This window comes from Colossoma macropomum, unplaced genomic scaffold (genome assembly GCF_904425465.1).
Source record: "Colossoma macropomum unplaced genomic scaffold, Colossoma_macropomum, whole genome shotgun sequence".
Classification (NCBI taxonomy): Eukaryota; Metazoa; Chordata; class Actinopteri; order Characiformes; family Serrasalmidae; genus Colossoma; species Colossoma macropomum.
Window position 1 is genome coordinate 33000731 of NW_023494793.1, and position 17844 is coordinate 33018574.

The window sequence follows — 17844 nt, forward strand, 5'->3', positions numbered from 1 at the left end:
ATATGACCTTTGCACATTCTGTTTCAAGTGGAAATGCATCAACTGCCAACTGGAAACAATATTACATTTAACTGATTCATTCAACTCACTACTCTTGTTTTTAAGCATACATGCAGCACTCTTTGCCACCCACTTAGCTGGAAACCAAAGTAGTTCTTTGCCATTGACTCCAACTGCACCTTTTCCAGACCTTGATGAGTGTTTGAACTTCTACTTTTTGCAAGAGCTGCTAAGGGTGTTGAGTTTTGTACTATTAGACTATTAAGGATAAGTTAAGGTTCAGGGAAACACTGCATGCCACACTGACCTTCTACAATGTGAATGGTTCTATACTTAGACTTTCCCTTGTATTGTGTGGCTATATGGCACTTGTAGGCCCATTTAGTCTTTTGAGCAGAACAGGAAGTCCACAGTTAATAAAAGATATAAGACGGTGGGTCCCTTTCACAATGGCTGTGTGATATCATAGCTTGTGCCATGAAGTCTGCACTCTTGTGCAGAACCAGATAACATTAGACATTAACCAGATAACATTACACATAACAGTGATTTAACATTTCAAGCATTTTTTAGAAATGTTGCTAAAAACTTGCTGGGAATCTAGGCTTCTGGAACAAATGCATTGTATAAGATCAGGGTAATGTATATTTTATTCACTATAGTAATTTTGAAGACTCATTTTAAGGTTTATTACACAAACAGCATTCAAATGGTTCTTTGTGCTGTCATGGTTCTATAACCATCACTTTTACTAAGGTACTCTAGAAGAAACATTCTGCAGGAATGGAAATCAACTTGGGTATCTTTTAACCATCTTAATCTAATGAAATATTTTCCCTGCAACTCCCTGTGTGTGCAGTGTTGAGAGTCTATGTTGAGCTGCTAGTGAGCAATGAGGGGAGAGACAACTCACACCTCCGCACAAAGACCACTGTGCCAAGATCAAATGGACAGCACAAATGTGGTTTACTTGATATAAAAGAAACCAACTGTGACAATAAAAGCACAATTTTATAAATGTTGTCTATAAATGCCTAAAATCTGGTCTACTTAAAGTTAACTTATCATTAATGGTATTGAAGGAAAAAATGCATAGTGGAAAAACTGAAGGGCCTCCAAACCAGATGGGTATTGCAGTTCATACAGCCACTGTGAAAAGCGGTTTGAAGGCGAACAACAAATGAGAGCAGGTACAAGTCTGAGCTTAAACAGTACTTCATTTTGTATGAGCAGCCTAGTAAACAGCTTTTGGACAATGCATAAATGTGCACTGTAGTGGCAAAGGCAAATATACGACGGTCACAATTATGCGGTAGGGTGCTTTTTTCTCTGCCCATATAAATATCAAGCCTAGCTGCCGACGACTTAAGTGTAGCATCCATTTTCTTGCCCACCTCGCCCTCCTCCCCACTCAGCGTGTTTTGACTCGACACCCTCACGCGTGCTTCCTGGTTGAACTCCTGAAAGCTCACTTCACACTCCTTTCTGCCTCTCGAACTTCTTTCTCCTCGTCGCCGCTTGCTCTACCTGTTTCTAACTTTTGCTGTCACACCAGCTCAGAAAAGGTTTCTCAGAAAAGCTTTGGAGAATGGATTACAACTTAAAACGCGAGCGAATCGGACACTCTCAGTATCAGGAAGAGTGTTGAGAGACAAGCGGCTGAGGAGAATCTTCAGAAGAAGGACTCGAGGCGGGCATCAGGACATGCACGGGTCGTCGCTTTCATGACTGCTGTCTTCGTCTAATGCTAAAAAAATGTCGGATTCAATGTCGAGTTTTCTGCACATAGGGGACATCGTGTCCCTCTATGCTGAAGGGACTGTGAATGGCTTTATAAGTACTCTGGGGTGAGTGACTTTAATACGATCTCTTCCTGCTGCAGTAAAACTTGTTTTCGGGTATTCTGTATTAAATCACTTGAGATGTGTAATTACAGTATCTGCGTTCTGTGAAGTGAAATCCGTTCGTTCTAGAGCCGATTTGCTGTGGCACATTGCCCAAAGCTCAGGTGTATTAACTACCTGTATGCTGTCTGTCGGCCTTCATACTGGAATGTGAAATATCACAACTGTCAGGCTTCAGTGGTGCAGTTAGCTAACTGTGACACTCAGTTTTTGATCTGTATCTCGACCAAAGTACTTGTCATTTCTCCGGAAAATAGCTTAAGCAGGCTACCAGCTAGCGCTGGGCAGTATGTTGTCTTTACCGGTATACCGGTGTAACGTTACAGTTTTTCTGTACTAAAGTTAGTTTTAGCTGTTTTGAAAACTTTGCTGACTGCAAGTGATGTCATTTGAGGGTGCGTCGGATTGTTTTCATAGGGGAATTGCACCAACTATTCAAAATTCCTGCAGAATTCAATTAGGGGTGGGCAATATGACAAAAATATCACAATACTTGACATTTTCACGATACACAATATGTATCACAATTTTTTTTGTTTTTCTGAGGCTTGATAAGTTAAATCAGATTAAAACACAGCCAGCAGTGCCACTTTTAAAAATACTGTTAAAACTTTGCATACAGTGATGTTTGACTCGCTCTGTTGATCTAAATATAGCGGAACAGAACTAATTGTGCTCTGCTTGTGATGAAACATGCAGTCGTTATGTGTTCTTGAAGTACTAATGATATCCACGATGTGCTCGGAAAAAGCATATTATGGCGCAGTGTATCACGATAACAATAAAATATTGCCATATTGACCACCGCTGTCTGAGATGTTAGCAGAGTTTTCTTGGGGTTCTATTTTGCCTTACAACTCCTTTCTTGTCCCTCTACCATGAATGTAAAAATACACTTTAGGCCAAAGCTTTGTCTCAAATCTATCGTATAACAATGTTTCAGGCATCAGGCAACATGTTCATAAGCATTTAATACAATAGCTTTGTGTGAGGTAACTTTAAAAATACTTTAGCTGTCTGGTTCCCGTCACTCATCAATTCTGTCTCAGTAAGTTCCTCTAGGACAGAATAGAGCATTTTACATCAAACCTCTCTTTACATCTTAACCATTTCATTGATTTAAAAAAATGGTAGAATTGATAAACAGTTAAAAATACACACAAATAACACAAAGGACTAAAACTTGAATGAATTATTAAATTATTAGTAATATAGTAATATAGTAAATAGTAAAAACTAATTTACTTTCTGAAAAATGCTTTCTCCCTAGTTAATGTTTACAGTGCTGTGTAAGGTTCCCTTGGTGTAATGAATTTGGTGTAAAGAGAAGCAGAACAGAACAAAACACTCTAATCAGGACAAGCTGTGTCAGGTTTAAAATGCATTCCGTTAGCATAGCAGTATTCATGAATTCATAACTTTATTAATGCAAACATAAATATTTTCATACTGAATTTTAACACTACTGCAAAGAACCATGTACCAGCGTTCAAATGAAGTGGCAGCACAGACAAAAATAGAGAAAAAGTATAAAAGTGTGTTAGATTTTAGCAGATTCCTGTCAGGACTGACTCTGTGTAAGTGTTTATTGTGATCAAGGTGATTGACAGCACATAACTGACTGAACCAGACTCAGTACTGACTCATCTTTGGTTCTTAGTAAGCAAAAAGAAGACTTTGAACAGCACACCTTAATAGGCTAAACCCATATTGTAGGGGTTAGGATAGAATAGTGTAGGGTTAGGCACTATGAGGGTATTTTATCATTATCATAATAAATGATGTCACCGTACACTTTTCTGAGCATATCATGGATGTCGGCAGTGCTTAAAGAACACCGGCTAATTACATGTTTCATGAGCAAAATTAGTCCTGTTGAATTAAATTTAGTGCAGTGCACTTTATAAAACCTTGAATAAAAATCATTGTAGCTGTAGATTATGTAGTATTTTTACATGCAACACTAAGGGTCCTATTTTGTCTGTTCCAACTTAGTAATCTCAGAAAAACTATATATCATGATGCATATCGTGTATCATGAAAATGTTAATGATAATGTTTGCCATATGGCCGACCTCTAGGTTAGCATCGGTTTAGAGAGAAGGGAATAACAAGTTGGTCATAAGAGTTCTGAAATAACATGTTCATTCATGTGATCTTAAAGGCAAAAGCAGAGTGAGAGGTTAGAAGTGAATAGTGGGCCCTGATCCAGATCGTTTCTCACTGTATGGTGGACTTTACTATTGTTCTTCAGTCAAGGGGAAATACCTCTGTTGCTTTTGGATGTGGCCCCATAGGCTAAGCAATCAAAGGCGCTGACAGCTGGCAGAGAAACAGCTGTTAATCAGGTTAACTGCTACTTTGAACTTTTTTCAGCTTAGTTTAGTCAAAAGTTGTCTTTTAAAAAAAAAAAAAAACACATTTTAGTACAGCATCCCATTTAGGTCAACAAAACATTTTAAGTTGAGCTAACTTAAGAAAAATGAATGTGATTGCCTCCTTAGAAGCTGAAGCTCAGTTTTTACACAGCTCCTTGGAGAGGAGTCATTGTCAATTTCCAAGAATTGAGTGATAATACACCAAAAATTAAGCAAAGTTTTAGGAAGCCAAACCATGTTTTTTGAGTAGCTCAACTGTACAGTTGCAACACTAAGAGAACATTTAACTGAACTAAGTTCAGTAAATAAAAAAAGTTATACCTAAGGTTGATTTACATTTTAAGTTGACAAGACTTTTAATGATTTACAGTGCAGAAATGCAGTGCATCACAGCATTTACACCAGTTGCAAGGTGTAATTTGTTTTTGTCCATTTTTGTCATTTTTACTTTTCTCAATTTTACTGAGAACTATAGCTACTGGTTTTCACCACCACATAAATACACTTTTGAGATGGATTTCTGGGCACAGATTTTTATGGTTTCAGATCACATTGAACAATGTCAGTTCATAGTCCTTTTTAGTTAAACACTAAGATTAATCTGGGTCGGGAAAACCAGCCCTTTATATTTAGTGCAAAGTTATTCCTGGGACTGTAATTAATTTTGATTTCACAAATGAGGAATGGAGTCAGGCTGGCAGAGCGCCATTTGATTTTATATAGTATAACTTAATGTCTGTCAGGAGGGTGGAATAAGGACATAGGGCCACAGCAGCTCAAACAGAAACATTTTTGAAACTAGCTAGCCATAATCTGTCTGACCACTGATTCTGCTCTTCTTAGTGACTTAATGGTGTTTCTTGGGGACATTCAGTTGATTTTTGGATTTTGCTTTCACAGTTTGGTAGATGACCGCTGTGTAGTGGAACCAACAGCTGGAGACCTGGACAACCCTCCCAAGAAGTTCAGGGGTATTTTAGATCTATCTTCTCTACTGTCTTTTTCCTACAGTCAGCCTTTTATCAGTGCAACTAAAGTCTTGTATTTATCATGTTAGAGAGCTGTCATTTCCTTTACTGTTGGTTTAGTGGGGTACTGCTGGCCCGTGAGCATTCAAACCACAGTTTCGCTAGTGTAACTGTACAGTGTTTACAGTGAACGCTGTGTTCGGTGTGTTTTTGTAAGATCCAGTGACCTGCTGAAATTACCCAAATAATACACTTATTAGTTACAGAGAAACAAACAACCTTTAACACAAAAAACTCTTAAAGAAACCTTACAGAAATACAAATTCCTTACAAAAATACGAATCCTTCTGAAAATGAAGAATGTACAGTGTCTGTATGATAGCAGAGTTGCAGTGAGGTTATCGCGGCATTAGTTCATGTACAGTGGGTTATGATGTGCGATAGGATAGTGGACCACGCATGTTTTCAGTAACAACAGCTACAAGTCAGTTTGTTTGGCTTTATTCTATGAGTTCTGTAAGAACTGTGTGCATTTCTGTTATATTGCCTGTTTTTATGCCTTTCCGGGGTTTGATCTGACAGGCCAAACCACAGCCAGAAACCACATTTTGAGTGTGTGTGCAGTTGAACGCCTGTGTCAGTGATGGGTGCACCTTAAAGGGCCCATATCCTATGTTTCTACTGTATTATAAAAATGTATATTGACTGATTGGCTGCACTGTGTCATTTTCTCATTCAAAAGCAGTCCATGCTGAAACACTTTGTATAACTTCATGCTGCAGTGAACTCTTTGCTTGTTAAAAGCAAAGGAAAATTGAGTCCTTCAAAGTAGCTGAACTGACTAATTAGAATGTGTATCTGGTTTCTTTTGGATATTTAGTGTATTGCTTTGTCTTATGTGAGAGTTATCACATAGTCAGCATAGTCTGACGGCATTTTTTTTTCCCTGATACTCAGTGGTTGAGGAAACGAGGGTCTTTAAAATGTAGTGCGGTGAAAGGCAAAAGAGTTTCCTCAGAAACATAGAGAAATAGTTCAAGTGTCTAAAAAGAGACATATTGAGCATGTAGTAATTTTGAATTAGTTCAGGCTTTATAAAACATTACATCAATGTAATATTGTAATCAGATGTCTGTGCTTATTGGTTAAAATCTTTAAGACCAGCACTGAAGTAGTTATTCAAAGAAGTAATGCATTACAGTTTACTAATTACTTTTCTCAAACTGTAATGGGAATACGCTGCTTGTTACTTTCTGGAAAAAGTATCTCACTCATTACTTTAGTTCTTAAAATCATAGAAATTTGTACCAGCTTGAAAGTACAAGAGAAAACCCAGTAACATTGGTTGTATTAAAGCAGGTGATTCAAAGTGAAATCTTTATGAACTAAATGCCATTCTTACAGAACTGTTCTTGAACGAAAATCGAGTCTGTCCAGTTTAGTTTAGCTCAGGTTTTCTTCAACACAAAGATCTTTATCCATCTGTTTCATGTTATCTGAAATTGATGTTTTAGGAAATTGATGTTTTAAACGCGATTCATGTAATTAATATGCCTCTCTTGGAGAAGTAATGTAGTTCTTATTAAGTCAGTAACTGTAATGTGGTTATAAGAATTTAAACTGTAAGTAATTCCACTGCTTTATTACAAGAGAAAGGAATTGCATTACTGAAACATGCTACTTTGTCCTGTGTGACACTTAACACTTTTAAAGAAGTAATGGTGTGGTGTCATAGAGCCTGGCTGTGTAGCCTTGTGGTTGGGCACCTAGCATTGAGTTGTAAGCTGTATGTGTGTGGTTGCCAATAAAACCAAGTGGCAATTTTCCATTAAGCTTACTTGCAACACTTCTTTGCTGACACCACAGAAGGTGGCTTTAGAGGGCCTTGCCTACAGACATGTAGGTAACCTTGGTTTTGCAGACCAATTTTATTGGTCTCTTAAATTATATACACACATCACGCTAATTAACATAATTAGTTAAAAAAAACATTTAACTTCTTGTTTCCACTTGTAGACCCTTGCTGACACATGAGAATGTATTCTTGTTACTCAAATGTTTAGGGATATACTAATCATGAACTGCTTTCCTCATGTTTTACAGTGAATCTGATAGATGCAGCTTTCTAAACACACCTGCTTCCTTTGTTTGAAGTTCTGCGTAATGCGTAGTGACGCATTCTGAATAAATTTCCTTTCAAGTATTTGCCATAGCTCAATATTGACCAGTGTGAGAAATAGATCAGCTCAGCATGCACTACTGTTAAGGCCACTGAAAAAGTATAACGTTTTAAATGCATTTATAGTAATGAGGGAAAATACTGTTTTGCTCACCAAAAAAAAAAGAACAGAAATATTGAAAAATGGACTCATATGGCAAAATGCTTATTGCTTAGACAGGTCTAGACAAAGTTAAAAACTGAAACAAAATGTAATTTCCTATAATCTGTCTTTGGCAGACTGTCTCTTCAAGGTCTGTCCTATGAACCGGTATTCTGCTCAGAAGCAGTTCTGGAAAGCGAAGCAGGCCAAACATGAGAAAGACAAGATTGCAGACGTGGTGCTTCTTCAGAAACTGCAGGTGAGATCCAGAAGTAGAATATTATTACATCAAGCGTGCTAGAACATGTGCTCTTAGTGAGTTTTGCTGTGACGTGTGTTGCACACTAAATACCTTGTCACTGTCATCTCCCAGCATGCATCCAACTTGGAACAGAAGCAGAATGAGACAGAGAACAGGAAGGTTCATGGTGACGTAGTTAAGTATGGCAGCGTCATTCAGGTAGGAATCTCTGCATAATTATATAATAAATGTAATTACTTTAGTGTAATTAAGGTCATTTATTCATTCAGTTCAACCATAGCAACTTTGCTGGCTTAACTACATGAGACCTTCCCTTGTCTTTATCTTTATGACCGATACATCAAAATATTTTTCTCATGACTAACAGCATTGCTGTACGTCTGTTCATTGGCTGTGTAGTGTTTGCTTCAACCTGGAAGGGAAAATGACTCTAGCTAAAGCTTTTGAATGGTTAGTCGAAATAGGCACACTTATGTGGCTCTGCAGTTTTTTGTCTTTGTTTCTAGAAACAAATGATTAAGCATTAGCTTCAAACAAACACAAAAGGATTTAGGTGGGAAGTGCATTGTGCAGTTTAATAGCAAAAGGGTTTTCAAATGGGAAAGCGGAGAGCAAGTGTGATAAGCTTGTCTGCTAAGTTGCGAAACATACAACCAAAGTCTTCAGTTCAACAGAGCAATAAAATGATGGCGCATTTCCTCACTGCTAGTTGAGACTTACTGATAAAGTGTGAGCAGCTGTACTCACAGTATAGGAAACAGACTCTTCCCTGATACTGCACAGTGTCTTAAAATAAAAGAAAAACTCCAAAGTGTCTTTTGATTCCTGTGGGCCACAACTACCATGAAGAAACCCAGCACACATATGTCATTCATAATTTGGTTACTGTGAGCCTAAATGTTTTTTTAAATGTATTTCAACCAGTGTGCTTGTCATAACATCATATTAACAAACAGTGGAATTCCCCACTGATAAAGTCTTCACTTTATCAGCTGAATTGAACTGCCTTAAATCTGTCAAGCATAGGGACAGTACTCCTGGAGCAACTTGGGCTTGGGTAACTTGCCTCAGTTTGTTTATTTATTTATTTATAAGGAATAATGCACATTAACCTCTTTCTTTAGGCCCCCTATTGGCCATTCGACTCGAATACTTTAATGAAAATAATCAAATAAAATATTTTCCTAGTAACCCTGTCATCAGATTAAGTGGGATACTGCTGGCTTTCTGTATGCAAAGTGTTGAGACTCTGTGTTGAGCTGCTATTGAGCAATGAGGAGTGAAAGAGGAGGGGTGAGAAACCCGTGCTGTAAAAACCTCTCCACAAAAACGACTGTGCCAAAATAAAATAGACAGCACAACTTCAGCTTTCTTTATATCATCATGTACAACTGCCACAATTAAAACACAATAAAACTTTATAACTTTTGCTTTTTGTAACTCTTTGACATGAGTGACTTTTAAAAAATACCTTATATGCCAAAATCGTATTTTAGAACCGTACAACATTATCTCAGGCATCAGCCAGTGTATTCATAACCATTTCATATAATAATCTTCAGTGAAATAGCATTTAGAGGCATTAAGAGGCCAGGGCTCATAGTTTTATTACACAATTCTATAACCTAAGAATAGCTCCACCAGTTTGCATTGAAGTCCCTGTAGTTACTCAGTCGTAAGTCCTAGTAATAAGCTGGGGCATTTTAAGGGGTTAAAGGCTATGTTCACATAGGCTGAAGCAGCACAAATCAGATTCTTTGTGACACAGATATGACTTTTTCAGAGCTGTGTGGACACACAAATCTAAACCTTGGAAATCAGACCTGAGACGCTTTGTTGTCCTACATCAGATGTATGCTGAATTTGTGGCATGCAACCACTCAGATCAGGTCTCATGTGCTTTTTTGTGTGTGTGTGCCATGACCAGTGGTTCTGAGTGCAGTTTCTGTGTTTTATCAGCTCCTCCACATGAAGAGCAATAAGTATTTGACGGTGAATAAGCGCCTGCCAGCCCTGCTGGAGAAGAACGCTATGCGGGTCACTCTGGATGCTACAGGCAACGAGGGTTCCTGGCTCTTCATCCAGCCCTTCTGGAAGCTCAGGACAAACGGAGACAATGTAATTTACTGAAGCACGCACACGCACACACACACTTCCACAAGCTATACACATGCATGCAAATTCAGCTCCACTCCTTTAAACAAGAGTCCCTGATTTACAAATCCTTTTAATGTTTCAGAATATAGAAACGCTGCATGTTTTTAATGTGCTGAATTTGCTGTTCTTCAGGTGGTGGTTGGTGACAAAGTCATTCTGAATCCAGTCAATGCAGGACAGCCTCTTCATGCCAGCAACTATGAACTCGCTGACCATCCTGGCTGCAAAGAGGTTGGGCCTGCTAATTTAACTTCTGTTAACTATGATTAAAGTCCTTATTGGAACATCTGTCCATCTTGAGTGTTGCGGGTTCCCTGTTCATTTTTGAATACAAGATAATACAAGTAATGTATTTTATTCATGTAGACATTATGTACACATTTGTGTCAACAAATTATGATACATTGCTTTTTTAGTGATTTGCTAAAATTTGCTAAAGTTGAGTGGAAAAGGTATACTTCAACCAGATTCCTGAGTAAGACTGAGTCTGTCCCCTACAGGTCAACTCTGTGAATGGCAACACTTGCTGGAAGATCAACCTGTTTATGATGTACAGTGACCACAAAGATGAAGTTCTTAAAGGAGTAAGTGACTACTGGAAGAGAAAGTTTATAACCTCACTTCTGTAAATGAAGCTGTCTGTTACCTGGCTTTTTTCAGCTTTGTAAAGGAATATGGGAGTCAGTAAAGAGTCTTTTAGCCATGAAGTGTACATAGGTAGTACATTCTCCCACGAGATTCATGCTAGCTTGCCATCATTATTGTAATCTAAGTGTCATTGTTATGCTAAACTGAGGGTTCACTCTTTTTGTTGTAGGGTGACGTAGTTCGACTCTTCCATGCGGAGCAAGAGAAGTTTTTAACCTGTGATGAGTATAAGTCCAAGTTGCATGTTTTCCTGCGTACAACGCTGCGCCAGTCTGCTACCTCAGCTACCAGCTCTAATGCTTTATGGGAAGTGGAGGTACTGTAGGAGTTTTATACATCTTTAAAGTACATTTTTGCTGAACATTTTATATAATAGAGAGTTTACAGTTTTTTCATAATTTAACATGTAGTACAAAAATGTACATAATTTACACATAAAATGGAAGCTAATACCTCATTAAATAACCTGATTCAGATTACATCCCTAAATCATCTCACATTTAGCTTAAACTTGAATTTTCAAGTGGACTTGAATGACATCCAAAGAAGGGACAAAATTAAAGGGCCCATATCCTACATTTTTCTTATATTTTTGTGTTTAGGTCCACTTATGACATTTCTGTGGTTTCACGACTGATGTATGTTAATGACCTCTGTTCTAAAGGCTAAAAAGCAGTGCAGACTGAAACACTCCTTATAGCTGAGTGGGCAGAGTTAAAATGTTGTAGGCTGAAATAGGCGGCTATATATAAATGCATTAGTTCTCCTGACATCATAAAAAACAGTGCATTCAAAACACTATTTGCAGCTTAGTTTTCGGATATGGACTTCGTGGACTGTGGACTTTTAGTAATATTTACACACTACATCAAACTCTTTTATTTTAAAAAGTGAGGAAAACATGCTGGTAATTAGTGAGTTGTATGCTTCCATTATGTGTTAGCTACATTAGCTGTGTTTTTTTTCTGTAGGTGGTGCATCACGACCCCTGTAGAGGAGGAGCAGGCCATTGGAACAGTCTCTACCGTTTTAAACATCTGGCGACAGGCAACTACCTTGCAGCAGAGGTATAACAGCCCTTTTAAGATCTGAAAGCCGCATGCCAGTTTTTTCCAGAGCCTGGGTGTGATTATTTGATGGTTTTATCTTTTTTTTGTATCAGGAGAATCCTGGCTACAAAGGGGACAGCAATGAATTGCAACAAGTGGTAGGCCTACATTTTAAAACCATCGTTCACCACAGTGACATTCAGAGTTACTATATCACATTTCTGTGCTCATTTTTCTCCAGTCATGCTACTCATGGCTTCATTTATATCTTTATGTGCTCTTCAGACAGACACAGAAAGTAAGAGGAGTAATAAGAGGAGTATGGGTGAGAGGATTAAATATAAGCTGGTTGCGGTGCTTCATGGGAATGACATCGCCTCACTTTTTGAACTGGATCCCACTACACTGCAGAAGACAGACTCATTCGTACCAAGGTGCTGTGCTGTTGCTTTTTGGACAAATGCTGACGAGACCTTATATTAATGATTACATGATAAAGTCTGTCTGAGAGTTTAGGCTCTATCGACCCAGTCTCATTGGTTTTTAGGCAGTAACTTATAGCTCTGCCCATATTCTCCTGTCTTGTCTTTGTTGTCCTATTTACAGAAACTCTTATGTGCGATTACGTCACCTGTGCACGAACACATGGATCCAGAGCACCAATGTGCCCATTGACATCGATGAAGAGAGGCCCATTCGCTTAATGGTGAAAACCTTTGCATTGTTTTATATCAGCCAGTCTTCCTGCTCCAAAGAAGTGTAATAGTTAATAGTTAGTTTAATTTAAAGCTAACTCCTATTGAATGGGGTTCAGGAATTAAATGTTTGTCTAATTAACTTTACTGTTAACTAGATGTAGGTAATGCATGTACAGCTACATGTTTCCATTGTAACCTTGGCAGGTGTTGTTTTCTCCCCTTCTCCCAGCTGGGTACTTGTCCCACAAAAGAGGATAAAGAGGCTTTTGCCATCGTCTCTGTGCCTGTCATGGAGATTCGAGATTTGGACTTCGCTAATGATGCCAGCCTCATGTTAAGCAACATGGTGGAAAAGTTCAATTCTGGTTTCATCAGTCAAAATGACAGGAGGTAAAGTCATCACACAAAAATCACACTGTGAAAATAGAAATCTAAAAATCTCTTAAGGAACTCGTATACTACATTTTTAATTTAGTTTTTCCTCTGAGGTCCATTTATAAAAGTGGGTCGGGAACATGTGGCTCTGGAGCTAGTATCTTACAAAAAGGCAAAGAGAAGATTTAAGACAAACATTGATGATTTGGAGACGAATGGAATTATCTGCATTTATAGGCACTCAGCTGGTTTCCTGATACTTTAATCTGCCACGAGAAACTGTCAAACACTAAAAGTTTGCGAAGCTGAAGTCATCTTCTCGTTCGCCAGCTTCTTGTTCGATCTTTACCGTTCCACTTTAAATGGTGCAGCAGTTACATTCTATTCCATTTATATTCCATTTAAGGTGGAACGGAAAAATTCCAGTTGAGAAACTGACAGTCAGTCTTGTAAAAAGTTGAACGTTGAGAGACATTTTACAAGAAATTATTGCACTTTTGAGGAAAAATTTCCTGCCTGAGAAAAGTGGCTATAGCTGAGCTAAAGCTTAGAGCAGAGCAAAGTAAGTCTGCGTTTTCGTTTATATTATGTTACTGAGACATATTTACAGCTAAGATGGTAAAATAGACATAAAATTTGGCTCCCAAGGTGGTTTGATTTTTGCTGAAAGGACAAAATGGCTCTTCTTAACATTTGGGTTGCCGACCTCTGAATTATAACGTTTATGTGGTTTTACATTCCAAAAACAGCTATCATTTATTTTTACATGACCATTTTTCAAAGACATGTAAGATATGTGTAAACAAATTTTGTTCTGATTGACTACAGTGTGTTGTGCATCATTTAAAAGGCAGTCCAAGCTGAAACAATCCTTATAACTTTAACATGAATTGGAGGGGCTAAACTGCTATAGGCTGTTATGATGTGGGCCCTTAAAAATGCTGAAAACTGAAAACAGTAATTAGAAGTCTTGACAATGGAGATCTTTAATGATGGTTTATTTTCTAAGTTTTGCCGCTGTCTATTACAGAAAACAAGTACAAAATGTTTAGGCTGCGTAGAAGGAGAGCACGGCATAATCCTCACTGTTTTGGTGTCATTGGAAGGATATATTTAGTGTAACTGTATCTATGGTTCTAAACCACTATTTATGGTTATGCAGAGGGCCATTACATGCAGAAACCAGGATAATTAGCTGTAGTACTATAGTTAAGCCTGTTGTCTCCTTTCGTGTAGGTTCGCCATTAAGCTGCTGGAGGACCTGGTGTTCTTTGTGGTGGACCAGGTGAACAGTGGGCAGCCCGTGCTGGATGTTGTGAATACTAAACCCAATCGTGAGAGACAGAAACTCATGCGGGAGCAGAACATTCTCAAACAGGTTTTTACTTTTGAAATCTGTACATCAAGCAGGTCATCGTCTCACTAAAGGTTTGATTAATTACCCAAGGGTCCATATCCAGCCTTGCCCTGGAGCATTCTTTTTTAAATACTGCAGGTCCAAGTTCAACATGGTCTCTTAATACAGTTGAATTCTTCTATTCATCATCAGTTACGATAAACAATTTAACTTTGATTTCACTCTTTCAGGTATTTGGAATCATAAAGGCTCCTTTTAAAGACAAAGGAGAAGGCCCTTTGCTGAGGCTGGAGGAACTGTCTGATCAGAAGAATGCTCCCTATCAGTACATGCTCCGACTGTGCTATAGAATCCTCCGCCACTCTCAGGAGGACTACCGCAAGAACCAGGTATAACATGAGCACAGCAGCGCTACACGTGGTTTATTGGCAGTATTTTAGAGCCATTATTGTGATTTTTTTTCTTTGAATGCCTCTGTAAGGTCCAGGCCTGGATGAACTGTTCTAGGAAGAATCATTTATTGACATAGAACTTTTACATTATGGAGAGGCTCCTAAAACTTCAAAGAGGTTCTTCACACATACACATCTCATTTAAGGAACAGTCTATTGAGGTGCTGTAGGGAACCAAAAGTGGTTCTTCTATGGCATTGCTCAAAATAACCCTTTTTAACCCCTATTATAAGTAGATAATACATGTACAATATAATATAAGCATAATAACGGAAGCTGAAAGGTTCAGAAGGGAAAGATAGGCTGGAGTTGCAGGAAGCATGTTGCATGTTTTTTTTTTTTTGAACCAAGGTCTTTTTATTGTTTTTTAGGCAATAAAAAATAAAAATATAAAAAATACCCACATATAACAACATGGAATTAGATAATACAGTGAAAAATGTGACACTGATTAAAAAGGAAATTAACAAAAACAAATAAATGAATACATTTTCTCAAGGGGAAATTTAAAAAATGTGAAATATTGATCGAGTCCATGTTTTCTACATATGTCAAGACAGGTTGCCAGGTCTTACGGAACATATGATCACAACCAGTCACAGAGTAAGGAATTTTTTCTAGACTCACGTAGTGCATTAAATCCCTAATCCAGTATTTAAAGATGGGTGAGAACTCATCCTTCCATTTCAGTAGAATAAGCCGCCTGGCTAAGAGAGTGGCAAAAGCAGTTGCCCTTTTGGTAGTTATCTATGTGAGACTCCTGTAAAGTCACTCCGAATATTGCTGTAATAGGAGATGGCGTCAGTGATCTCTTAAAGACACTTGAGAGAAAAGCAAATATTGACTGCCAGAATATAATTAATTTTGGACAGGACCAAAACATATGAGAAAGCGTGGCTGGTTCTTTTTTACACCTGTCACACATAGAATCAGCATTCGGAGTAAATTTAGCCAGCCTATCCTTGGACCAATGTAGACGATGGACTATTTTAAACTGAATGATGGTGTGCCTTAAACAAATTGAAGAGGAGTGTATTCCATCCAAAATATCTTGCCACATCTCCGTTGATATCTGTGTGTCAAGTTCCTCCTCCCACTGTTGTTTCAATAAAGTTAGAGGCTTCAAATTATATGAATTAAGCAGAGAGTACACCACACCAATGCATTTCTTAGACTGTGGGCTGGTTTTCAATATAGTATCTAAAAAGGAGTGAGGTGGTACTGATGGAAATTGCGAATAGCTTGATGATATAAAACTACGAAGCTGTATGATTGAGGAATTTTAAAATGTGTTCTAAGTTGTTGAAAAGATATAAAAGTATCCTCAACAAACAAGTCTTTAACTATTCTGATTCCTTTCTCAACCCAACATTTGAAGGCACTATCGGCAACAGAGGGGATAAACATTATTTTTCGTTATTGGGCTGTAAATAGAAAATTCGTTAGGTGAAAAAGCCCTCCTAAACTGTGACCAAATCTTAAAGGAATGTTTCACAATCGGATTTAAGGAATAAGTAGACACGGACAAAGGCAAAGGCATCATTGAGCAGAGTAGCGCGTGCAGTGAGGTATGGCTACAGGATGCACTTTCCATTGATAACCACCTGGGAATAATCTGATCATTAGGAATATTAATCCAGTAGAGTAAAGCCCTAATATTAGAGGCCCAATAATAATATTGAAAATTTGGCAAGGATAGTCCACCATGCTGACGATGTCGTTGTAGAGCATCTTTGCGTATTTGGAGGGTTTTTATTACTCCAGAGAAAACCAGATATCAATTTGTTTAAATAAATAAAAAATGATTTTGTCAGAAAAATGGGGAGACATTGAAACAAGTATAAAAATCTAGGCAATACATTCATTTTAATGGTATTAACTCTACCCCCTAAAGATAAAGGAAGTAAATTCCAACACTCAAGATCCCTTTCCTGAGACACACTATAAGTGGGGGAAAATTAGCTTCATAAAGATTGAGTTGCATAGTTTAAACAGTTAAATCCTAAAGCCAATTTCGTGGACCCAGATTATTTTTAATTCTAAAGACGTTTTTAGTGGTTAATCATCATTGATATTACAATTTAGTCCTAGACTAGGCTTAATCTGTGTCCAGGATTGCGTCCCTATAGGTTTTATTTCTCAGCCTCATAGCTACATAGTCTACCTTGCATATAACTTTCACAGTAGTTAACAAATAATTCATAGTATGCTTTAGGATTAATAATAATCCAAATCTTATTAATAAAATTCCCAGAAAGTAAGGGATTTATGTCAGGAGCTTAAAGTTAAAACCTCTTTCTGTCTTCTTCCCTTTCTCCACCAGGAGTACATAGCCAAGCAATTTGGTGTGATGCAGTCTCAGATTGGCTATGACATTCTGGCTGAGGACACAATCACAGCTCTGCTGCACAACAACCGCAAACTGCTGGAGAAGCACATCACCAAGACTGAGGTGGAGACGTTTGTCAACCTGGTGCGCAGAAACAGGGAGCCCAGGTCAGTACCTACATATAGATCTAATCCACTCATAGGGCTTTTTGAGTAGTTTCCAGTTTGATGTATAATAACAATGCTTTACTGAGGAGGGAAATAGATAATATTTAAATCAATAGCTTTGCCAGTGAACACTATGTTCTTGTCCAGTGAATGTTTTGTTGACTCATTACTTTGTGCTCAAGGTTTTTGGACTACTTGTCAGATCTGTGTGTATCGAATAACGTAGCCATACCAGTGACACAGGAGCTGATCTGTAAGTGTATGCTGGACCCCAAAAACCAGGATATTCTAATCAAAACAGAGTGAGTGCTTTTCTAAACAGTTAACCTATAGGGTTGTAGCTATAATTACTTTAATATAGCACTTTCATAAAATATTATTAGCTATGTATTGATATAAATAATCTATTTAACGTAGTTTTGTGTGTATATGTGTGCAGGCGACGAACCCCTAAGGAGAATCATCAACATGCCGAGTATATTGAGGAGTATGGAGAGGAGGATGAGGTTTGGTTGATATGGATGGATAAAGCTAATGAAACTCAGGAGAAAAGTATACGGGCACTTGCCCAAGAAGCCAGACAAGGAAATGCTCATGATGAGAATGTATTAACATACTACAGGTACTTCTTTCAGAAGTAAAGAAAGAAAAACTGCTGGTCAAATAAAGTTTCATAATCATTTACTGTAAACAAAACACCTGACAGATCATAACTGTATATGGTGGTAAATCAAAGTAGACTATGGAGTCTTTAGGAAATTGGCCTTTACATCCTTTTG

General features: G+C 37.9%; 1 protein-coding gene across 1 annotated transcript in view; it reads left to right on the forward strand.

Annotated features, from left to right (window-relative positions):
* The first annotated feature begins 1401 nt into the window (after positions 1-1401).
* itpr3 (inositol 1,4,5-trisphosphate receptor, type 3) overlaps positions 1402-17844 on the forward strand; it is a 45667-nt gene continuing 29224 nt past the window's right edge. Inside the window, 18 exon segments of the mRNA XM_036579252.1 lie at positions 1402-1847; positions 5183-5253; positions 7709-7830; positions 7945-8031; positions 9793-9951; positions 10123-10221; positions 10491-10574; positions 10808-10954; positions 11610-11705; positions 11801-11845; positions 11973-12121; positions 12294-12393; positions 12615-12775; positions 13997-14138; positions 14348-14506; positions 16893-17065; positions 17248-17367; positions 17505-17687. Of these exon segments, the coding sequence (XP_036435145.1) occupies positions 1756-1847; positions 5183-5253; positions 7709-7830; positions 7945-8031; positions 9793-9951; positions 10123-10221; positions 10491-10574; positions 10808-10954; positions 11610-11705; positions 11801-11845; positions 11973-12121; positions 12294-12393; positions 12615-12775; positions 13997-14138; positions 14348-14506; positions 16893-17065; positions 17248-17367; positions 17505-17687 (2189 nt within the window). The 5' untranslated portion in view covers positions 1402-1755.